Source organism: Bombina bombina, chromosome 6 (genome assembly GCF_027579735.1).
Source record: "Bombina bombina isolate aBomBom1 chromosome 6, aBomBom1.pri, whole genome shotgun sequence".
NCBI classification, from domain to species: Eukaryota; Metazoa; Chordata; class Amphibia; order Anura; family Bombinatoridae; genus Bombina; species Bombina bombina.
This window is the reverse complement of record NC_069504.1, coordinates 639,767,387-639,793,098: the sequence shown is the minus strand read 5'-3', so window position 1 is coordinate 639,793,098 and position 25,712 is coordinate 639,767,387. Positions and strand designations below refer to the sequence as shown.

The 25,712-nt window shown below is 41.0% G+C and overlaps 1 protein-coding gene across 2 annotated transcripts in view; it reads right to left on the bottom strand.

The window, feature by feature from the left end:
• The window catches only part of ABHD2 (abhydrolase domain containing 2, acylglycerol lipase), a 198,839-nt gene that overhangs the window by 147,990 nt on the left and 25,137 nt on the right, over positions 1–25,712 (bottom strand). Inside the window, exons 2-3 of one of the 2 annotated variants that reach the window (XM_053717665.1) lie at positions 22,519–22,612; positions 7,910–8,108 (exon numbers count right to left, since the gene is read on the bottom strand). In XM_053717665.1, the coding sequence (XP_053573640.1) occupies positions 7,910–8,103 (194 nt within the window). In that variant the 5' untranslated portion in view covers positions 8,104–8,108; positions 22,519–22,612. The remainder of the gene's footprint in view (positions 1–7,909; positions 8,109–22,518; positions 22,613–25,712) is intronic. The other variant, XM_053717666.1, reaches the window with a different exon arrangement.

Sequence of the window (25,712 nt, the reverse complement as noted above, 5' to 3'; positions counted from 1 at the left end):
GAGACTCTCCGAGCCGAAGAAATAGCCATTAAAAATAACACTTTCCAAGATAACAACTTTATATCAATGGAATGAAGGGGTTCAAACGGAACTCCTTGTAGAACGTTAAGAACAAGGTTTAAACTCCATGGCGGAGCAACAGTTTTAAACACAGGCTTGATTCTAGCTAAAGCCTGACAAAAGACCTGGACGTCTGGATTTTCTGACAGACGCCTGTGCAACAAGATGGACAGAGCTGAGATCTGTCCCTTTAATGAACTAGCCGATAAACCCTTTTCTAAACCTTCTTGTAGAAAGGACAATATCCTAGGAATCCTAACCTTACTCCAGGAGTAACCTTTGGATTCGCACCAGAATAGGTATTTACGCCATATCTTATGGTAAATCCTTCTGGTAACAGGCTTCCTAGCCTGTATCAGGGTATCAATAACCGACTCAGAAAAACCACGTTTTGATAAAATCAAGCGTTCAATTTCCAAGCAGTCAGCTTCAGAGAAGTTAGATTTTGATGTTTGAATGGACCCTGTATCAGAAGGTCCTGTCTTAGAGGTAGAGACCAAGGCGGACAGGATGACATGTCCACTAGATCTGCATACCAAGTCCTGCGTGGCCATGCAGGCGCTATTAGAATCACTGATGCTCTCTCCTGTTTGATTTTGGCAATCAATCGAGGAAGCAGCGGGAAGGGTGGAAACACATAAGCCATCCCGAAGTTCCAAGGTGCTGTCAAAGCATCTATCAGAACCGCTCCCGGATCCCTGGATCTGGACCCGTAGCGAGGAAGTTTGGCGTTCTGGCGAGACGCCATGAGATCTATCTCTGGTTTGCCCCAACGTCGAAGTATTTGGGCAAAGACCTCCGGATGAAGTTCCCACTCCCCCGGATGAAAAGTCTGGCGACTCAAGAAATCCGCCTCCCAGTTCTCCACTCCCGGGATGTGGATTGCTGACAGGTGGCAAGAGTGAGACTCTGCCCAGCGAATTATCTTTGATACTTCCATCATTGCTAGGGAGCTTCTTGTCCCTCCTTGATGGTTGATGTAAGCTACAGTCGTGATGTTGTCCGACTGAAACCTGATGAACCCCCGAGTTTTTAACTGGGGCCAAGCCAGAAGGGCATTGAGAACTGCTCTCAATTCCAGAATGTTTATTGGTAGGAGACTTTCCTCCTGATTCCATTGTCCCTGAGCCTTCAGAGAATTCCAGACAGCGCCCCAACCTAGTAGGCTGGCGTCTGTTGTTACAATTGTCCAGTCCGGCCTGCTGAATGGCATCCCCCTGGACAGATGTGGCCGAGAAAGCCACCATAGAAGAGAGTTTCTGGTCTCTTGATCCAGATTCAGAGTAGGGGACAAGTCTGAGTAATCCCCATTCCACTGACTCAGCATGCACAATTGCAGCGGTCTGAGATGTAGACGTGCAAAGGGTACTATGTCCATTGCTGCTACCATTAAGCCGATCACCTCCATGCATTGAGCTACTGACGGGAGTTGAATGGAATGAAGGACACGGCATGCATTTAGAAGCTTTGTTAATCTGTCTTCTGTCAGATAAATCTTCATTTCTACAGAATCTATAAGAGTCCCCAAGAATGGAACTCTTGTGAGAGGAAAGAGAGAACTCTTCTTTTCGTTCACTTTCCATCCATGCGACCTTAGAAATGCCAGAACTAACTCTGTATGAGACTTGGCAGTTTGAAAGCTTGAAGCTTGTATCAGAATGTCGTCTAGGTACGGAGCTACCGAAATTCCTCGCGGTGTTAGTACCGCCAGAAGGGCACTCAGAACCTTTGTGAAGATTCTTGGAGCCGTAGCCAATCCGAATGGAAGAGCTACAAACTGGTAATGCCTGTCTAAGAAGGCAAACCTTAGATACCGGTAATGATCTTTGTGAATCGGTATGTGAAGGTAAGCATCCTTTAAATCCACTGTGGTCATGTACTGACCCTTTTGGATCATGGGTAAGATTGTCCGAATAGTTTCCATTTTGAACGATGGAACTCTTAGGAATTTGTTTAGGATCTTTAAATCCAAGATTGGCCTGAAAGTTCCCTCTTTTTTGGGAACCACAAACAGGTTTGAGTAAAACCCTTGTCCTTGTTCCGACCGCGGAACCGGATGGATCACTCCCATTAATAACAGATCTTGTACACAGCGTAGAAACGCTTCTTTCTTTGTCTGGTTTGTTGACAACCTTGACAGATGAAATCTCCCTCTTGGGGGAGAGAATTTGAAGTCTAGAAGGTATCCCTGAGATATTATCTCTAGCGCCCAGGGATCCTGAACATCTCTTGCCCAAGCCTGGGCGAAGAGAGAGAGTCTGCCTCCCACTAGATCCGGTCCCGGATCGGGGGCCCTCGATTCATGCTGTCTTAGGGGCAGCAGCAGGTTTCCTGGCCTGCTTGCCCTTGTTCCAGGACTGGTTAGGTTTCCAGCCTTGTCTGTAACGAGCAACAGCTCCTTCCTGTTTTGGTGCAGTGGAAGTTGGTGCTGCTCCTGCTTTGAAATTCCGAAAGGGACGAAAATTAGACTGTCTAGCCTTAGCTTTGGCTTTGTCTTGAGGCAGGGCGTGGCCCTTACCTCCTGTAATGTCAGCGATAATTTCTTTCAAACCGGGCCCAAATAAAGTTTGCCCCTTGAAAGGTATATTAAGTAATTTGGACTTAGAAGTTACATCAGCTGACCAGGATTTTAGCCACAGCGCCCTACGTGCCTGAATGGCGAATCCTGAGTTCTTAGCCGTAAGTTTGTACTACGGCCTCCGAAATGAATGAATTAGCTAGCTTAAGGACTCTAAGCCTGTCCGTAATGTCGTCCAGCGTAGCTGAACTAAGGTTCTCTTCCAGAGACTCCATCCAAAATGCTGCCGCAGCCGTAATCGGCGCGATGCATGCAAGGGGTTGCAATATAAAACCTTGTTGAACAAACATTTTCTTAAGGTAACCCTCTAATTTTTTATCCATTGGATCTGAAAAAGCACAGCTATCCTCCACCGGGATAGTGGTACGCTTAGCTAAAGTAGAAACTGCTCCCTCCACCTTAGGGACCGTTTGCCATAAGTCCCGTGTGGTGGCGTCTATTGGAAACATCTTTCTAAATATTGGAGGGGGTGAGAACGGCACACCGGGTCTATCCCACTCCTTAGTAACAATTTCAGTTAGTCTCTTAGGTATAGGAAAAACGTCAGTACTCGCCGGTACCGCAAAGTATTTATCCAACCTACACAATTTCTCTGGTATTGCAACAGTGTTACAATCATTAAGAGCCGCTAAAACCTCCCCTAGTAATACACGGAGGTTCTCCAATTTAAATTTAAAATTTGAAATATCTGAATCCAATCTGTTTGGATCAGAACCGTCACCCACAGAATGAAGCTCTCCGTCCTCATGCTCTGCAAGCTGTGACGCAGTATCAGACATGGCTCTAGTATTATCAGCGCACTCTGTTCTCACCCCAGAGTGATCACGCTTGCCTCTTAGTTCTGGTAATTTAGCCAAAACTTCAGTCATAACAGTAGCCATATCTTGTAATGTTATCTGTAATGGCCGCCCAGATGTACTAGGCGCCACAATATCACGCACCTCCCGGGCGGGAGATGCAGGTACTGACACGTGAGGCGAGTTAGTCGGCATAACTCTCCCCTCGCTGTTTGGTGAAATTTGTTCAATTTGTACAGATTGGCTTTTATTTAAAGTAGCATCAATACAGTTAGTACATAAATTTCTATTGGGCTCCACCTTGGCATTGGAACAAATGACACAGGTATCTTCCTCTGAATCAGACATGTTTAACACACTAGCAAATAAACTTGCAACTTGGTTACAATCTTATTTAACAAAAACGTACTGTGCCTCAAAGAAGCACTAAACGATTAAATGACAGTTGAAATAATGAACTGAAAAACTGTTATAGCATCAATCCTTGAAAACAACACAACTTTTAGCAAAGGTTTGTTCCCATTAGTAAAGTAACAATAATTAAATTTGAAACGTAAAAATTACAGAACAACGTTTTTAATCACAGTCAATATATAAGTCTCACAGCTCTGCTGAGAGAATCTACCTCCCTTCAAAGAAGTTTGAAGACCCCTGAGTTCTGTTAGAGATTAACCGGATCATGCAGGAAATACAAGAGTAACTGACTGGAAATTTTTGATGCGTAGCAAAGAGCGCCAAAAACGGCCCCTCCCCCTCACACACAGCAGTGAGAGAGAAACGAAACTGTCACATTAAAACAAGCAACTGCCAAGTGGAAAAATAATGCCCAAACATTTATTCACTCAGTACCTCAGAAAATGCAAACGATTCTACATTCCAGCAAAAACGTTTAACATAATAAATACCTATTAAAAGGTTTAATGTACTTTTTACAGAGTAATTCCAGTGAAGTACCATCCCCAGAATACTGAAGTGTAGAGTATACATACATGTCATTATAACGGTATGGCAGGATTTTCTCATCAATTCCATTCAGAAAATAAAAACTGCTACATACCTCAATGCAGATTCATCTGCCCGCTGTCCCCTGATCTGAAGCTTTTACCTCCCTCAGATGGCCGAGAAACAGCAATATGATCTTAACTACTCCGGTTAAAATCATAGTAAAAACTCTGGTAGATTCTTCTTCAAACTCTGCCAGAGAGGTAATAACACGCTCCGGTGCTATTGAAAAATAACAAACTTTTGATTGAAGTTATAAAAACTAAGTATAATCACCATAGTCCTCTCACACATCCTATCTAGTCGTTGGGTGCAAGAGAATGACTGGGAGTGACGTAGAGGGGAGGAGCTATATGCAGCTCTGCTGGGTGAATCCTCTTGCATTTCCTGTTGGGGAGGAGTTATATCCCAGAAGTAATGATGACCCGTGGACTGATCACACATAACAGAAGAAACTATTTTCGATTCAAAGATGACTTCTATGTACAGTCGGCTGGCACGGCAATGGGGTCAAATATGGCCCCTGCATATGCCAATATCTTTATGACAGAATTCGAAAATGAGTTTGTTTGGCTCAGGGAGGTATCGTCTATTGAGAACACAGGCGGGAGCTGTGGATTCTCCCTATACAGAAGGAAAGGAAATTATCTGGTAAGCATAATTTATGTTTTTCTTTTTAATACAGGGAGAGTCCACAGCTGCATTCATTACTTGTGGGAAATTGTACCCAAGCTACAGAGGACACTGAATGCTAATGGGAGGGAAAGAAGAGGCGGCCCAAATCTGAGGGCACCACAGCCTGCAACAAACCCATTCTCCTGAAGGCTGCTTCAACAGAAGTAAAAAAGAAAAAAAGAATGCTAGGAGGACCAGATAGCCGCCGAACATCAGAACTAGCTAGGAAGGCCCTTCTCCAGATCATCCTGGAGGAAAATAAAGAAAAAAAACCTTGCAATCCAATAGAGAGCCAGCACGATCTATCTATATAAGTTCCAGAAATGTTAGAAAAAACTGAGAATAATCAAATTAAAGAATATAAGCTCTGTGGCTTAAAATTTTTCTTGAAATTATCGGGGAAACTATTACCCCAAACAGAGATCTAGATGCTTCCACCGGAAGTCACCAACAATCTCGACCATCTAAGTTGATAGTACCAAAAATCCCCTGCAACAAAACGTCTTTCTAAGAAGAGTTTCTATACCATCCCAGAGCTCTAAAAACAGAAAACTATCCGAAATGGAATTGAAAGGTAAAAATAAAAAATAGGCAAGCGCCCAAAACTGAAAGGAGTGTGCAAACAAAAACAGGTCCAGCCTGTCACACAACACAAACCCCCCTATAGAGCTCGGAACTAGGATTCTAAATAAATCATCCCCCTCCACTCGACTAGACAAGATCGTTATCGGATTTAGAGAACTGAGATTCAACTGATGGATCAGTATTGGAAACCTCTAACATCGCCAAAACCTCTCTCAGAAGTAAACGCAGGCTTGCCAATCTAAACACTAAGCCCTCCGCAGTCGGAGGAATCAAGTCTGTAGACTCCGACCCTGGAGGTTCTACCTCTGAAGCCTCAGAGGGAACAGCATCCCCAGGAGGACTGATCGGACACAATCGTCATTTTACACGACGGGCCTTGGGCAGGAGAGCCTGGGTTAACCCTTTGCTTGCACGGAGCAGGAAGAGGTAACATCGCTAAGGCCGAAGAGATGGCCATGCGGAACTGCTTAGTAACCTCTGGTGGAAACAAACCCCTTACAGGCGAAGGAGGAGCGGAACTCGGGAAAACTGCATATGTAGAAACAGAAGAATCTAGGGAACACACTTCACTGGATGAAGAATCCTCAGAGGTGGATGGCTCAGTGGTCTCTAACATCTCAACATTGGTTGATGAGAACACCCTATTGCAGAATACGGAACATAATTGGGAGGGCTGGATTACCCGGGCTTCCTCACAATATACGCAGGTATCAAATTCTGTATCGGGGGATCACCCTCTAAAATAACAGAATCCTCCATAACTCATCTAAATTAAATTATAGAAAGAGAAAAAAAAGGCACCTTATACCCCCAATGGCTGGGGCACTCACCACCTCCTATGACCCAGACAGGTATAGAAGATGCTCCTCTCCGCAGACAACCGGTCAGAAATCGAAAGCGGGAAAAAATGTTACCACTCCCGGTCACATGGTGCTCATGCAGGACCGCCCCTTCTAAGGAAAGGCGTGCCAGCTTAATAAAGAACTGCGCAGCTCTCAAAATGAAAGATAACCTTACGTTCCTTATCCGCCTATGAGCCCAAACATTCTTACACATAAGCAGTGGAAATCACATAACAAATATGATAAAAAAAAAAAAAAACACTGTTCAATAATCCCCCCAGGAGATATTAACCCTTGATTCCATACAGATAAAGGAGTCCCACTGAGACCCTGTCTTCTATCGTTAACATGTGTGTAACAAATTAAATGATCTAACCGGAATCTATACCGTGGAACAGCGACATGGTCCTTCAAGTTTGACAGATTGTAACAGCGCTTCTGACATGGACTTGAGTGAAGAAAGCAGTCAGCGAAACTCTGCAACACTGATTGCTTAAGGAGCTGTTATTATGAGTCTGGATGGTTTCGCAGAAAGACTCTTCCTGCATCTCCAGACTCTAACTTTCATCAATGCTCTCACTGAGAGGCTGACAAGACTACTTAAAACTCCAGTCCCATCTCGAAGGGCAGATACCCTTCCTAAGGAAATACTTCGAAATCTTCCGACACTTCCCTGCCAACATCCTGTGACGAAAGGCAAATGAATGGGGGGATGAGGGAAGTGGGGGAGGTATTTAAGCCTTTGGCTGGGGTGTCTTTGCCTCTTCCTGGTGGCCAGGTTCTGTATTTCCCACAAGTAATGAATGCAGCTGTGGACTCTCCCTCTATTAAGAAGGAAATATACATTTACACACACTCACAATATCTCTGTCAAGCCTTAAACAGAATGTGTCATTATTTGAAACACTGAATTGTTAAATGGATTTATTTCAATAGAGTAATACCAAGAATGTTACTTTCACAAATAATCAAAATCTTGTAAAACTTTTACATTTTATGAGAAATATAATCTCATTCTTTCAAAACTTAAAATGGACATTAAAGTCACAGTTTTAATTCCACATAAATGTTTGATTATACTGTACATATTAAAAAACATTTGCAATATAGTTTTATTATTTATTTTCAACACATGTCCTGAAACTTTCTAACAAGATAACGATCTAAAAGTTGTAAAACATATTTAGTATGCAAGTCTTTTAAAATGCAGTATTTATTGCTGACATAAACTGTAAAAATAAAGATTTTTGAATGTCCCTTTAAAAAAACAAACGGTTTACAAAAGTCTTTAGGAAATATTTGTTTGTATACCACAGTCTGGTAACCAGAAATAAGGAGTGGCATTAAGCAAACATCCGCTGATTACTCACTCTTTGGTCAGCAACGGGCAAGACTTAAACAGGAAGCGACTCAAAGCAGTGTCTTGAAAAACGAGTTCTGGAGAAGCAGTGGGGCTCTTTAGATTCAAGCAGCGTACAATAATATATAGCACAGCAGCTACAGCCGCTAGCTTCATTCCGTCAAAGACAGCAGGCATCTCAGGGGTTTCCAACATTGCACTCATTTTGACTGCAAAAGAGTAACATACAAAATCAATTAGCTTTTTTTTCGATAAACAATTAGCAAAACGTAATTTACATGTATTTGTCTTAACTGATTAAGAGCTGCATCTAACCTACATCACTAAGCAATGAACAGAACAAATAATTAAATGTCAATATGCAATGAAGCCTAGGTTTTTGGGTAAAAAAAAAAAACTTTCAGTATTCAGATAGAGTAAGCAATTTTAAACAAATGTACTTCTATCAAATGTGCTTTGTTTTCTTAGTATTCTTTGTTAAAGAGTAAACCTAGGTAGACTCACAGGAGCATGCATGTGTATATCGCACTCTATGACAGCAGTGTTTGCAACTATGTATAATATTGCTACTAACGTTATTGCAAACACCGCTGCATGCACACACTCCTGAGCCAACCTGCAATACACACATACTATAAGCTACCTGCATTTTTTGTTAAAAAGTGACTGAATCCTGTGACCAAGATGCTCCTTGTTAAAAGTGGGTTTTTTTTGTGTCCTTGTACTGGGAAGTACAGTCACGACCCAGCTGTGCAACTAGTGCTGCTTATTAAATCAGTAGCATTTTCCACTCTGAACCAGCGGTGTTCTGCAGGTCCTAAAAGGTACTTTATGTGTTTGATCCCTCTGTGGTGGTTAAACAGAGTTGCAACATCACTAGTGATAAAATTGCATGCTCTAACAAATTACAGAGCATGTAATTGTATCACTATAATGGCCCTTTAAGCAAAGCATGCTCTGTATTAGTGGCTAACAGAACATTATAACCACCAATGCAGAACCAGGGGTGCATTCTGCTTTCTGTCTATAGGGCAGGTGGTATGACATCAGATTCGCTGCAAGGAGCAGTGAAGACAAATGATAAATACATTCCCAAAGGAGTGCAGAAAAATATAGTAAATCAGCTGTTTTATAAAGAATGTAGGTAAGCTGTAGTATGTGTATGCTTTACACAAATTGCAGGTAGTGTCTAAACGGCATAGTTTCTTGGCTGGTCATACTGACATTTATCAGTACAGGGTCAAAGCACCCTTCTATTTCGAGATAATTAATAATGAACTGAAAGCATATTGCATTTTAAAGGCTGTCCATTTCCAGAAAATTGGTAAATACAATGAATCTACAATACAAAGTGCTTGTTAACAATAAGCAAATACTAGAAAAATAATTAACTGAACTAAAATGTGCACTTCTATATTAAGATACTTCAAACAAGAAAAACAAATTACAAAAAAAAAAAAGAAAATCATATATACGGTCCGGAGTACAGGGACGTTGCAGGGAAGAGGAATATTGTATGTGTTGCAAACTGAGATAGGCAGAGGCTAAATTGACTTAGGACTTTAAAAAAAAAAAAAAAACTGTATGCTTACCTAATAAACTTATTTCTTTCATGGTGATGAGAGTTCATGAACGATTACTCCAAGGATTCAACTCCTGCCCACTAGGAGGAGGCAAAGATTCCCAAAGCTCTAAGAGCACTAAATCCCTCCCACCTCTCTGGTATTCTAGTCTTTCTATAAAGGTAAGAAAAGACAATGCAGGGAAAACCAGATGAAAACTAGAACTATTGCCAGAAAAGAAAAAAAAATGTGAATAATGGGCAGGTATTATGGACTCTCACCACCATTAAATTAATTTACCATGTAAGCATACATTTTGTTTTCTTTCATAAGGTGGTGAGAGTCTACAAGCAATTCACCCTGGGAGCCAATACCCAAGCTGTGGAATCCACAAGTAATTTGGGCAGGACAAAAACATTTTTGAAAGGCAGAATTAACTTACAGAAACTGCTGCCTGGATGACTTTCCTACCAAAAGCCGCTTCAGCAGAAGCAAAAAACAGCAAAGTGGTAGAATTTAGTAAATGTATGCAAGTATGATCTTGCTGCTGCCTTGCAAATTTGCTCAATAGAAAGCCTCATTTTTTAAAGCCCATGAAGTAGAAACTGATTTGTTGAATAGACTGTAATACATTTTGAATCAAGAATTTTAGACAAGAAGCTAAAGTAGTAGCTGTGGCCTTCTGGCCTTTGTGTGGACAGTCTGGAATCCTTTGTTACTTGTAAGTAGGATATTAATGCTCTCATTACATCTAAATTATGTAGGACAGTGTTTCTCAACCGCTGTCCTCAAGGACCTTAACAGGCCATGTTTTTATTATAGCTGAACTAGAGTACAGGTGAAATAATCAGCTGATGGGTGAAAGCAGGTTAGTTACCATGGTTACGGATCAGCTGATTATTTCACCTGTGCTCAAGTTCAGCTACAATGAAAACATGGCCTATTAGGGGTACTTGAGGCCCGCGGTTGAGAAACACTAATGTAGGAGACCTTCTTTAGAATTTCGTGGATTAGGACAAAGAAAAAGGAACTACATATGTAGGAGCCCTTCTTTAGAATTTTGTGAAATAGGATAAAGAAAAAGAAACTGTATATTCCCAAATGAGGTAATCAGAAGAAACCACCTTTTTTTTAAAAAAAAAAAAAAGTCAAAATGGAACTACTTATGCAGGAGCCATTCTTTAGAATTTTGTAAAATAGAACAAAGAAAAAGGAACTATATACTACCAAATGATGTTTTCAGAAGAAAAGTCAAATGTAGTCCTTAAAACCGCCTTATACTGGTGAAAAAACAGATAGGTAAACTTGCAAGAAAAGAGGACTATTTAGAAAGTGTTCTGGCAGAAGATATTGCTAAAAGAAAGAATACCTTCCAAGACAGAAACAATGTCCATACTATGGGCTTGATTTATCAAGCTGTTTGCCCCCTCTATGACTGCAGGTTCTCACAAGAGAAACTGCAGTCAGTATTTATCAAGCAGCGGTCATCAGACCGCTGCTTCCCTACCATCTTTTCCACTTCTCAGGTGGAGAACTTAAATATCCCTGGTCTCGTTCGACTAGGGAGATTGACACCTTTGGGCTGTGTGCGGGCCGGGGGCAGTGTTGCACAAGAGTGCAAATTAACACACTTGTGCAATGCTGAATTCAGGCAGCAGATTTCTGCCTGCCACAGGCAAGCTGGAGCCGACAGGGGTGAATATGTACGCCCCTGTCCACCCTAGCTTGATAAATCGAGCCCTATGCATAGGCTCAAATGGAGAGACCTGCAAAACTCTCAGAATCAAATTAAAAGTTCCTCACTGGAAAGAGAGATTGGTTTAATCATGTATCCTAACTAAAGCTTGGACAATGCTCAGAATGTCAGGAGGAACGTATTGAAGTCTGACTTTTTAAAGAGCTGGCAGATATACCTTTATCTAAGCCCTCTTTTAAAAATTGAAGATTTCTAGGAATCCTGAAAGAATGCCAATCGAAAATTTGATTTTCAGACCAGGAAAGAAAAATTTTCCAAATCTTTGTAACAGGCTTTCAAGGCCTGAATAAAAGGTGCCAACTACAGCATCAGAAAAGTCCCTTTGTTCAATCTCCAAACCTTCAAGTTGAGAGAATCGAGATCTTAATGATAAAAATGTGCCTTAAAAGAACAGTCAACTCCAAAAATGTTATTGTTTAAAAAGATAGATAATCCTATTATTACTCATTCCCCAGTTTTGCACGGCCAACATGGTTATATTAATGTACTTTTAACCTCTGTGATTACCTTGTATCTAAGCCTTTTGACAGCGAACTGATCACATGGTTATGTATTTATTATCTATTGGCTTGCATTTAGCCAATTAGTTCAGTGTCATCCACAACCCAGGGGTGTGAGCACAATGTTATCTATATGTCCCACATGAACTATCAGTTTCCTGTTGAGAAAAGCTAATAAAAACAGAATTTATGCTTACCTGATAAATTACTTTCTCCAACGGTGTGTCCGGTCCACGGCGTCATCCATTACTTGTGGGAAATGTTCTCCCCCACAGGGAAAGGCAAGGAGAGCACACAGCAAGAGCTGTCCATATAGCTCCCCCTCTGGCTCCGCCCCCCAGTCATTCGACCGACGGTTAGGAGAAAAAGGAGAAACTATAGGGTGCTGTGGTGACTGTAGTGTATAAAGAAAAATTTTTTCAACCTGATTAAAAAAAAACAGGGCGGGCCTTGGACCGGACACACCGTTGGAGAAAGTAATTTATCAGGTAAGCATAAATTCTGTTTTCTCCAACTTTGGTGTGTCCGGTCCACGGCGTCATCCATTACTTGTGGGAACCAATACCAAAGCTTTAGGACACGGATGAAGGGAGGGAGCAAATCAGGTTACCTAAACAGAAGGCACCACGGCTTGCAAAACCTTTCTCCCAAAAACAGCCTCCGAAGAAGCAAAAATATCAAATTTGTAGAATTTGGCAAAAGTGTGCAGAGAAGACCAAGTCACTGCCTTACATATCTGGTCAACAGAAGCCTCGTTCTTATAGGCCCATGTGGAAGCCACAGCCCTAGTAGAGTGAGCTGTGATATGGTCAGGAGGCTGCCGTCCGGCAGTCTCATAAGCCAAGCGGATAATGCTTTTCAGCCAGAAAGAGAGAGAGGTAGCAGTAGCTTTTTGACCTCTCCTCTTACCAGAGTAAACGACAAACAAGGATGAGGTTTGTCTAAAATCTTTTGTTGCTTCTAAATAGAACTTTAAAGCACGAACAACATCTAAATTGTGTAATAAACGTTCCTTCTTTGAAACTGGATTCGGACACAAAGAAGGAACAACTATTTCCTGGTTGATGTTCTCGTTGGAAACAACTTTTGGAAGAAAACCAGGCTTAGTACGCAAAACAACCTTATCTGAATGGAACACCAGATAGGGTGGATCACACTGCAAAGCAGATAATTCAGAAACTCTTCTAGCAGAGCAAATAGCAACCAAAAACAGAACTTTCCAAGATAGTAACTTAATATCTATGGAATGTAAAGATTCAAACGGAACCCCTTGAAGAACTGAAAGAACTAAATTTAGACTCCAAGGAGGAGTCATGGGTCTGTAAACAGGCTTGATTCTAACCAAAGCCTGAACAAAAGCTTGTACATCTGGCAAAGCTGCCAGTCGTTTGTGCAACAAGACGGATAATGCAGAAATCTGTCCTTTTAGAGAACTAGCTGACAATCCTTTATCCAAACCTTCTTGGAGAAAGGAGAGAATCTTTGGAATTTTAATCTTACTCCAGGAGAATCCTTTGGATTCACACCAACAGATATATTTTTTCCATATTTTATGGTAAATCCTTCTAGTCACAGGTTTTCTGGCTTGGACCAGAGTATCAATCACAGAATTTGAAAACCCACGCTTGGATAAAATCAAGCGTTCAATTTCCAAGCAGTCAGCTGCAGAGAAACTAGATTGGGATGTTCGAATGGACCTTGTACTAGAAGATCCTGTCTCAAAGGTAGCTTCCATGGTGGAGCCGATGACATATTCACCAGGTCTGCATACCAAGTCCTGCGTGGCCACGCAGGAGCTATCAGAATCACCGAGGCCTTCTCCTGTTTGATCCTGGCTATGAGCCTGGGGAGGAGAGGAAACGGTGGAAACACATATGCTAGGTTGAACGACCAAGGCGCCACTAATGCATCCACTGGAGTCGCCTTGGGATCCCTGGATCTGGACCCGTAGCAAGGAATCTTGAAGTTCTGACGGGACGCCATTAGATCCATGTCTGGAATGCCCCATAATTGGGTTAACTGAGCAAAGACCTCCGGATGGAGTTCCCACTCCCCCGGATGGAAAGTCTGACGACTCAAATAGTCCGCCTCCCAGTTGTCTACTCCTGGGATGTGAATAGCAGATAGATGGCAGGAGTGATTCTCTGCCCATTGGATTATCTTGGTTACTTCCTTCATCGCTAGGGAACTCTTTGTTCCCCCCTGATGATTGATGTACGCAACAGTCGTTATGTTGTCCGACTGAAATCTTATGAACCTGGCTTCCGCTAGCTGAGGCCAAGCCAGGAGCGCATTGAATATAGCTCTTAGTTCCAAAATGTTTATCGGGAGAAGCGACTCTTCCCGCGACCATAGGCCCTGTGCTTTCAGAGAGTCCCAGACCGCGCCCCACCCCCAAGAGGCTGGCGTCGGTCGTGACGATGACCCACTCCGGTCTGCGGAAACTCATTCCCTGAGACAGGTGATCCTGGGTCAACCACCAGAGAAGTGAGTCCCTGGTTACCTGGTCTACTTGAATTTGGGGAGACAAGTCTGTATAGTCCCCATTCCACTGATTGAGCATGCACAGCTGTAATGGTCTTAGATGAATTCGAGCAAAAGGAACCACATCCATTGCTGCGACCATTAGTCCTATTACTTCCATGCATTGAGCTATGGAGGGTTGAGGAATAGAGTGAAGAACTCGACAAGCTTTTAGAAGCTTTGTCTTTCTGACGTCTGTGAGAAAGATCTTCATTTCCACAGAATCTATTATTGTTCCCAGAAAAGGAACCCTTGTGGACGGTGACAGTGAACTTTTTTCTATGTTCACTTTCCACCCGTGAGATCTGAGAAAAGCCAACACAATGTCTGTATGAGCCCTCGCTTTGGAAAGAGACGACGCTTGGATTAGGATGTCGTCTAGATAAGGTGCTACAGCGATGCCCCTCGGTCTTAGGACCGCTAGAAGGGACCCTAGCACCTTTGTGAAAATTCTGGGAGCGGTGGCTAAACCGAATGGAAGAGCCACAAACTGGTAATGTTTGTCCAGAAAGGCGAACCTCAGGAACTGATGAGATTTGTGGATTGGGATATGCAGATACGCATCCTTCAGATCCACGGTAGTCAAAAATTGACCCTGCTGGATTGTTGGTAAGATTGTCCGAATTGTTTCCATCTTGAAGGATGGAACTCTGAGGAACTTGTTTAATATCTTTAAATCCAGAATTGGCCTGAAAGTTCCCTCTTTTTTGGGAACCACAAACAGGTTTGAGTAAAACCCTAGACCTTGTTCCCCGGAGGGGACTGGGTTTATCACTCCCATCTTTGATAGGTCTCTTACACAATGTAAGAATGCCTGTTTCTTTATCTGGTCTGAAGATAAGCGAGACAGGTGGAACCTTCCCTTTGGAGGAAGTCCCTTGAATTCTAACAGGTATCCCTTGGAAACTATCTCTAGTGCCCAGGGATCCAGAACATCTCTTGCCCAAGCCTGAGCGAAGAGAGATAGTCTGCCCCCTACCAGATCCGGTCCGGGATCGTGGGCTACCCCTTCATGCTGTCTTGGTAGCAGCAGCAGGTTTCTTGGTTTGTTTACCCTTGTTCCAGCCTTGCATGGGCTTCCAAGCGGGTTTGGGCTGGGCCGCGTTACCTTCTTGTCTAGCGGCAGTGGAGTTATTAGCCGGTCCATTCCTGAAATTGCGAAAGGAACGAAAATTAGACTTGTTCTTAGCCTTAAAAGGCCTATCCTGTGGGAGGGCATGGCCCTTACCCCCAGTGATGTCTGAAATAATTTCCTTCAATTCCGGCCCAAAAAGGGTCTTACCCTTGAAAGGAATATTCAGTAACTTAGTCTTGGACGACACGTCTGCCGACCAGGATTTTAGCCAAAGCGCCCTCCGCGCTACTATAGCAAAACCTGAGTTTTTCGCCGCCAATTTCGTTATTTGAAAGGCGGCATCCAATATAAAGGAATTAGCTAACTTTAATGCGTGAATTCTGTCCATGACTTCTTCATAGGAAGTCTCTTTCTGGAGCGACCTTTCTAGTTCTTCGAACCAAAAGGACGCCACTGAAGTGACAGTAATAACACACGTAGCTGGTTGAAGGATGAACCCTTGCTGAACAAAAATCTTTTTAAGCAATCCTTCCAATGTTTTATCCATAGGATCTTTGAAAGCGCAGCTGTCCTCTATAGGAATAGTTGTGCGCTTCGCTAGTGTTGAAACAGCTCCCTCAACCTTCGGGACCGTTTGCCATGCGTCCCTTCTAGGGTCTACTATGGGAAACATTTTCTTAAATATAGGAGGTGGGGCAAAGGGTACACCTGGCTTCTCCCACTCCTTTTCCACTATGTTCTCTACCCTCTTAGGTATTGGAAAAGTGTCGTCGTGCACTGGGACCTCTAAAAATTTGTCCAATTTGCACAACTTCTCTGGTACTACCATGGAATCACAGTCATCCATAGTAGCTAATACCTCCTTAAGCAAAGTGCGGAGATGTTCTAGCTTAAACTTAAATGCCACTAGATCAGGTTCTGCCTGTTGAGAAATTTCACCCTCAGACAGCCCTTCCCTCACAGCCAATTCCGATTGATGTGAGGGTAAAATAGATAAGGCATCGTCAGTGTCTGATTGTTCATCACGCTTTCTGAAAAACTGGCAGTTTGGATAAAAGATTTGCTATAGAATTATCCACTACTGCTTATAATTGTTACATAGAAATAAGCACTGGCGCGCTAGGTGTCGCCTGCGCGGGCAAAGCTGGTGTAGACACAGAAGGAGAGGATGTAGAGTTATCCCCACTACCTTCATTAGATAAATCATCTTGGGCAACATTATGAAAAATAACAGAGCTGTCCTGATTTTGTTTGGACGCTATGGCGCAATTATCACAAACACTCGAAGGGGGAACCACATTTGTCTCTATACACACAGAACATAGGTTATCTGATGGAACAGACATGTTAAACAGATTTAGGCAGGCAAACAATGCAATAAAAACGATTTTAAACAAAAACGTTACTGTCTCTTTAAATAATAAAATGACACATTTATTTCTGAATGTTCAAAAAACTATGAAGGCAATATCCGATTTTTCTGAAATTTGGACCCCAGTGTCTTAATGCTTAGAAAGTATTGCACAGCAAATATGGAGACTCTAGCTCTTAAAACACACCACAATCCCAGCTACAGCCTTGCTGCAGCTTTTTACCTTCCTTAGGGGGTCACCATTCACAGAAAAAAGCCTTTTGGAGTCACTTTCTGAACCACAGGACCCTCTCACATGAATCTGCATGCACTGCCTTGAAATTCAACTGCACAGCTGAAGTGCCAAAATGAGGCTTCCTCCCTCAGCACACTAGAGTGAAGGGGCCTTCCTGACTAGATTTAGGTGTCTAAAACAAGCCAGATCAATAAAAAACGTTCCCAAGTGTATGTGAGCTTATAAAATATTTCAAATGGTATAATATTGTAATAAAAACCAATCGATTTAGCCCCTAACAGTGTCTACCAGCATAAAAAACAAAAAGGGGAAGCCGGTTATCTTTTTTGCTGAGGTGAAAGAAAAATGGCTTACCGTTTCCCCTGAGGGGAAAAATGACTGTCATCTAGCATTAGCCTGTGTTGTTAGAAGGAGACTAGTCATACCTGAAGCAGATGAGTCTGCAAACTGTTACCCCCAACTGAAGTTCTCTTGTTTCAACAGCCCTGCGTGGTAACAGTAATGGATTTTAGTTACTTGTGCTAAAATCATAGCCCTCTTAAACAGAAATCTTCATCACTTTTCTGTTATAGAGTAAATAGTACAAGCCAGCACTATTTTAAAATAACAAACTCTTGATAGAAGAATAAAAAACTACAACTAACACCACAAACTCCTCGCCATCCCCGTGGTAGATGCTACTTGTTCAGAGCGGCAAGGAGAATGACTGGGGGCGGAGCCAGAGGGGGAGCTATATGGACAGCTCTTGCTGTGTGCTCTCCTTGCCTTTCCCTGTGGGGGAGAACATTTCCCACAAGTAATGGATGACGCCGTGGACCGGACACACCAATGTTGGAGAAAAGCATGTGATAAGAGGCTGTCTGTATTGGCTTAGAAACAGGCAGACATTTAGAGGTTGTGCAAAGCTGGGGAATGGGTAGTAAAGGTGTTATCTATCTTTTAAGACAATAACAATTTTGGTGTTGACTGTCCCTTTAAGACAGTAGGTCGTGTCTTAGAGGAAGAAACCATATAGGACAACTATGCCAAATCCGTGAACCAAATTCTGCATGGCCAAACTGGAGCAATCAGAATTACTGATGGAAGCTCTTGTATGATCTGAGCTATTACTCTTAGAAGTGGAATAGTTGGAGGATTTATGCAAGGATTGGCGACTGAGATCATCTGCTTCCAAGAGGATCACACCTGGAATATGAATTGCAGAAATTGTACAGAGATTGTTCTCTGCCCAAATTAAAATTTGAGAAATCTTATCACAAGGGAACCGCTACCACCTTGATGATTAATATAGGCCACTGCTGTGGCATTGTCTAATTGAAAACACAAATAAGTCTTTTTTTTCCAGAAGATGCCAGTTCTCAAGGGCTCTGAAGATAGCACAGAGTTCTAAGATATTTATTGGTAACCCTGCCTCCTGAGGAGACTAAACACCTTGTGCTCTCCTGGACCCCCAATACTGCACCCCAACCTGAGAGACTTGTATCTGTCAAAATTATTGTCCAAGTTGGACGGACAAAGGATTTGAAATTGACTGGTGATCTATCCACCCGGATAGAGATGGCCTTTGAGAATGCCGAGTATAGTCATTGCACCTTTGACATAGCATGCAAAGTTTAAAAGGACTCATGTGAAATCGAGCTAATGGAATATCATCTGATTCTGAAATCAGACTTAACACTGATAATGTCTTTAATTTTGATTTCCTTTGATCTGTTAAAAAAAGTCTCCTTGATAATGAGTCTATTATGACTCCTAGGAAAGAGACTCTGTTCTGAGGAGAAAAAAAAAAAAAACTCTTTGGATCATTGATTCTCAAACCTTGTTTGTGAAGAAACTACAAAAAAACTGTTGGTAAGAGATTTTGCTAAAGGAAAGATGGAACTTTTACCAAGATATGGTCCAGTCGTATAACAACAAACTAAAAATTGTTGACCTAGAATGCAAATCTCAGGAACTAGAGAAGGTCTTTGTGGATAGGAATATGAAGGTAAGCATTCAAGTCTATCAACATATGTTGCCCTGTTGAACAATGGGTAGAATAGTCTGAAATTTTAATTTTAAAGGAAGGAAACCTGAAAAACTTATTCAAAGTTTTTAAATCCAGAATAAGCTTGAAACATACCTCTTTTTGTGAACAATAAACAGGTTGGAATAAAAACCCTGGCCTTGGTCTGATATAGGAACTGGAACTATAACTCTCACAAGTTCTAGATCCTGAACATAAAAGAAAAAGGCTTGAGCCTTTACAGGATAATTTGGAACATGGGACAGAAGAAACCTTCTCCTGGGAGGTCTTGACCTAAAACCCATTCTGTATCTATTAGAAAATATGGTTAGAACAAGCATCTTGAACAAACTGAGACGAAGCCTTCCAAAAAGGCATAATTCTTACCTTACCAGAAAGGAATCTGGATGAAGGACTGCCCCTTCATGATGACTTTCTAGAGGAAGAAGGCATTGTTCAAGGTTTGGTCTTGTTCCAATTGAGTTTGGACTCTCAAGTAGATCTGGAAGAATCCTGTTTTTGTGAAGAGGAGGAGGACCTATGGTTCTAAGAGTGACAAAAGGAATGAAAGGGACTAGTATTTCTGTTCTTTCCCTTATACTTCTTGTCCTGAGGGAGTAAAGCTCCTTTACCTCCAGTCATAGTAGAGTATGGTGTCTAAACTAGGCCCAAACAAAAATTTTCCTTGAAAAGGAAGAGATAAAAGTCTAGACTTTGAAACCATGTCAGCTGACCAAGACTTAAGCCATAAAGCTCTTCAGGTCAAAACTGACAAGGCCATATTTTTTGGCACAAATTATGTTAACAATAGCATCACAGATAAAAGCATTTGCTGACCTAAGAAGTTTAAAACTATTTTAAAAATCTTCATCTATAGAATCTTCTGAGATCTGCTCAGAAAGATTGCCACACTAAAAAGTAGCAGCTGCTGCAACACAAACAATACTGATAGCTGGTTGGAACATGTTATCTGGTTGTAAAAATGCTCTTCTATTAAAAGACTCAATTTCCATCTATAGATTCTTTAAAAGTTGTAATATCCTCTAAAGGTGAAAATTGCACCATCAACCTTAGATATGGTTTCCCAAAGCTCTATACTAGAACCCGGTAAGAGAAGCAGTCTCTTGAACGCTGAAGATGGATTAAAAAGGAAGACAAGGCTTAGACAATTCTTGAGAAATTATCACAGTAATCACCTGTGGAACTGGAAAAACTTATGGAGCCAAATCAGATCCAATTGTTTGATGGATTTTTCCTCAGAAGGCTTAGGGTCTTGTACCCCTAAAATACATAAAACCTCCTTTAATAAACAGTGTTTGAACATAAGAGAGGAGGATTCTGTATCCTGATCTGAGATGTTACAGATCTGATCTTTAGAGATTCAGAATTGCTAGATAAATTAGCGACAGGTTGCTTGTTAGAGACTCTTTTGCGCATGCTTGGAGGAAGCCTTGGCGCCACCATCTCTGAAACAGTTTAGTGCACAAAATCTTTAAACCATGCAGTGAAATCTGAAGAACTCTCTTGTACAGAAGAAATAAAGAAAGGGCAGTTCCCTTTAGAGGCAAGTGCAGCAGTTGACTGATTAGCATGCATTAGGTGATCCGTGCAGCAATTGCAAAGCTGAGCTGTTGGATAATAGGGTACAGCTTGCAAAAAATACATTTAAATTGAATAACTGAGTAATCATAGGATCTACCCTCTAAAGGATCTAAATTCAAATTAATAGGGACAGTTCAAGTATGCTACATTTTAAGTTAAAGGGACAGTCTACTCCAGAATTTTTAATGTTTCAAAAGATAATCCCTTTATTACCCATTCCCCTGTTTTGCATAACCAACATGGTATATAACATATATTAATATACTTTTTACCTCTGTGATTACTTTGTATCTAAGCCTCTGCAGACTGCCCCCTTATCTCTGTGCTTTTTACAGATTTACATTTAAGCCAACCAGTGCTGACTCATAATTAACTCCACAGGAGTGAGCACGTTATCTATATGGCACACATGACCTAGCGCTGTCTAGCTGTGAAAAACTGCACTGAGATAAGAGGCTTGGAAATTAGCATGAGAAACTAGGTTTAGCTTTCAACAAAGAATACCAAGAGAACAAAGCAAATTTGAGGACAACAGTAAATTGGAAAGTTGTTTAAAATTGCAAGCCCTATCATGAAAGTCTAGTTTTGACTAGACTGTCCCTTTAAGTAAAATAACAGACAGAATAACACCACTGAGACAAATTCTTCAAATATATATTTTTTGGAGACAAACAGAACATTTATCAGGGACTTAAGACAGTAAAGTCAGAGAATAAGAAGAAAATAGAATAACACACAGGTAATAAAGACGCCTTTAACAAGCATACACACTAAATAAACTAAATTTGCAATAAATAAAAATTTAATTCTGCTCTTGAAATTAAGCTAAAAGAATTAAGGTAATCTTACCACCTTCACACAGATAAGGGAGAATAAAAAACCATAGTGCAGCTGTAGGCCAACACCAGAAGCTCTATCTGAACAGCAAATGCTGGCTGTTAGTTTGGCGGCTAAAGGATTAACTAACGTGCTGACATACAGAAATATCCCCTTCAGAAATCTGCATAAAAGTAAGAAGCTCACTAACCAGGCAAGGGAGAGCAGCTCAGGAGTACGAGTCAGAAAAAATAGCTGCATAGTACAGCCGGCACGCGCTACTTAACTAAAGGCAGTGCATTAACTGTAAACCGATTGCACACACACAGCACTGCCAAAATAACTGATAGGGAGCATGCTAAATGAAAGAGAGGAGCGTGCACACACACACATCCCTGTTAAAATAACAAAAAATGCCACCAGTAAAATTTCAATAATATATATGGATTAATAAAAAATAAATTTGCAAAAAATGTTTTGTGTTATCTCAAATAAAGAGGTCCTCACTGCCCCCTAAAGTCTCCATAAAAAACAGACAATATTACATGATAAAGTCTAATGTGAATGTGGTAATATATGTAATAAATAATGTCCCATGGCCTGTGGGCTATGTGAGTGCAAATGTGTCAACTTACCTGAGAAGCACCCCCTCCGCCGTGCTTACAAGCTGCAGAAATGATTAATTTCAGTAGCCCATCCAGTGCTGAGAACTTTACAACAGTGTGGAGTATATCACTGGTCCCCTTGACAACTGTGGCAGGCTTGTGACAAACTACTTCACTGGAAGTAATTCTGTCACTGCCCTATACTCCTATCCCCCCTCTGTCTCTCAGTAGCAGCTCTCCGAGGGAAAAACATGGGCCTAAATCATTCTGAGGACCATTATTAAAAAAGGATCTGGAGCACCTCAATTCTTCACCTTCCTCCTGGGAGGCAAAGATAAGACTAGAATACCAAAGAGGTGTGAGGGATTAAGAGCTTTTAGAGCTTTGGGAATCTTTGCTTCCTCTTGGCCAGGAGTTGAATCCCAGGAGTAATGACTTGTGGACTCTCACCACGTTATGAAAGAAAAAAACATAACATTAGCAACACTGGATGGTCACACTGTGACCATGGGAATTAAGTTAGACAACCTTGGCCTAGCTTCTGACAAGTAAAATAAATTCACTTTACCAGTTTAGTATTTCCCCTTGCTGAAAGACTTTTTATAACTTGAGAGAAGCACTTCAATTAGGCAAGAAGTTCACAGTTAAAATGTCTGTTTAGCCTATAAAGAAAGGAAAAGAGACAAGAATAAATATAGTTGGCATACAACAAATATCATGAATAGTCAAGTCTTGACAAACAATGGAAGCTCCAAACTTTCTGGAGTTGTCTACACAATCTTTCCTAAAAATGCATATTTGATGCTTCAATTATCTGGGTATTGACTCATTTTTATATAAAAATTTGTAAACCTCTGCAAATATGTAACAACTCCCAGTAACCACATACTAAAAAAATATTTAACTGATTTGAGACCCTTTAGATTTAGTAGCAATTATGAATATGTTTATTATATATACATACACAGGGCCTATGAATACCCAAAAACTCCCCTCGCCCACCGGGCGAGTAAATGACAAAAAAAACTTACCAGCCCGCAAGAAACTTTAGTCGCCCATGCGTATCTGCATGTAGTATATATATATATATATATATATATCTTATGTAAAAAGGCAATATAAATAGTGTTATTGTAATCCCATAAAGCATTGCAGACAGAGGTCCAAATTTGAATGCCCTGCCCTATTTGGGACTTAATAAAAAGGCTTTAACTTTAGAAAATATTTTTCTATCACTAGGTAGAAAAAAACAGGGATATTATCTTTGTAATACTGTATGTACGTCTTGACTTTTTTTCCCCCTAAAAAAAATATATATATAATTGAGCTTTTTTTTTTACTTCAGAATACGTGGGGGGTTATGATTGACTAAGTATATTTAATGCTGCCATACTTCACCCTATAGCGCTGTGAGCGGTACTGCATTTATCTGGACAATGAACAGTGACATAACGAGCATTTTAAAAATACTTTTTTCCCCCCTTCTGCCCAGCTGCCTTTCAACTACTAGCGCGACTGTCAGTGCCGGGCTAGCAGATTTGACTGGGTGCATGGAAATGGTATGTTCTCTACTAATTGGATTGGTAAAGTCAGTTTTTGGAGCATTAATAGCATCCAGAAAAAATGTGCACTGCTCTATATTGTTATGGTAGGCAGCTTGATCGTGTACATTGTGCTAAAGTACTGCAGAGGACCCTGGATTACGTCAGCATAATGTACGTGAGAAAGCTGCCTACCATAACTATATAGTCACTTTACCCCTTACTTTATCCCTTACTTCATTCATACACAGAGAATAAACACCGCTCTAGCAGGATGTCTTCCCGCGCAGACAACTTTAGGGGTGGGAAATAGCAACTGACAAGGAAGAGACCAAGAGCCATGGAGATAAGGGGAGGTCTTTGAATGCATTTAACAGAAAGAACCTCCCCTTTCTACCCTCCTTTACCGTGTGTGCGCATATGTGAAAAGCAATTTGACATTTTTTATTATTGCTTCTTATATCCCACTTAGAATGTCAGGTCGCCGCTCGGGCTGGTAACGTCTAAATTTCTTGTGGGCAAGTAAACATTTTTACGCCATTTGCGACCGGCCCAGTCTATTCATATGCCCTGCATACAGGCATCTACACAGTCAAAATGAAACTTTCCTGGCTGAAAAAGGAGGCAATTTTAAGAGACTTTTTAATTTACTTATATTGTCAAATTCACTTTGTTCTCTAAATACCATTGTCCAAAAGAATATCTAAATATGCTCAGGAGAAGCAATGCACTACTAGAGGCTATTTGGTGATTGGTGGCTATACACGTATGCCTCCAGTCATTGTATTTAGCTAGGTCGCAGTAGTGCATTGATGTTCTGAAGCTGATTTTAACTATGTGTTTATTAAACCCTTTGAAGGTACACATGACCCCTCATTTTTTTAAAGATTTATTACATCATCATTTCTTAATTCAAAAAACAAAAATACAGTTAAAAAGGCACATTGAACTGTTAATAAAACCGTATAGAGAGATGTTCCAGTGTGCAGGTAAATCTGCACCTAAGAATGCTAAGGAATCAGTTTATTTAAATAGGATTTTTTTTACAAAAAATCTAAAAGACAGTGTCTATTTAAGATATATTATATTATAGTTATTCATCCTAAAATATATACTGTATATTTGTTTTTAATTATTTAGCAAAATGCTGTATTAATGGCTGTGATGTTTACTTTTTTTGGTACGTTATTTCCATTAATCCATTCACAGTGTCATGTTCTCCCAGGCGTTTCTGTGAGATTATTTTAGATATTTTTACTATCTTGAAAATATAATCACATATTGGGCCAGATTATAAGTGAAGCGGTATTTAACGATCCCGCTCAAGCTCTAACTCCGCTGGAAGTAAGCTTTTTGCGAGCGCTTGTATTACAAGTTAAAAGTAAACCGTTTCTGCTCTAGCACTAGCCCGATACATGAAAAAGCCGAACTCAGATTATAGTGTGAGCAATAACGTATTCCCCCATAGAATGGAGCAAAAAAACAACTGAAATGTATGCTTACCTGATAAATTTCTTTCTTTCCGGACATGGAGAGTCCATAACGTCTGAGTTCGGCTTTTTCATGTATCGGGCCAGCAGGAGGAGGCAAAGACCACCCCAGCAAAGCTGTTAAGTGTAACTTACCTTACCCATAATCCCCAGTCATTCAGCCGAAGAAAATGGAAAAAGAAGAAACACAAGGGTGAAAAGGTTTTTATCAAGTAAGCATAAATTTAGTTTTTTCTTTCATAAGACATGGAGCGTCCACAACGTCATTCCAATTACTAGTGGGATATCCAACTCCTGGCCAGCAGGAGGAGGCAAAGACCACCCCAGCAAAGCTGTTAAGTGTAACTTCCCTTACCCATAATCCCCAGTCATTCAGCCGAAGAAAATGGAAAAAGAAGAAACACAAGGGTGAAAAGGTGCCTGAGGTTTTTTTTAAAAACTGCCGAATTATATTAAAAAAAAAAAAAAAAAAAGAGGGTGGGGCTGTGGGCTCTCCATGTCCGGAAAGAAAGAAATTTATCAGGTAAGCATAAATTTTGTTTTCTTTCCTAAAAATCATTCCAATTACTATTGGGAACCAATACCCAAGCTAAAGGACACAAAATGAACAGGGAGGGAGAAAAAGGCAGGAGGACCTAAACAAAAGGCACCACCACTTGAAGAATCTTTCTCCCAAAAGAAGCCTCAGCAGAGGCAAAAGTATCAAATTTGTAGAATGTATGCAAAGAGGA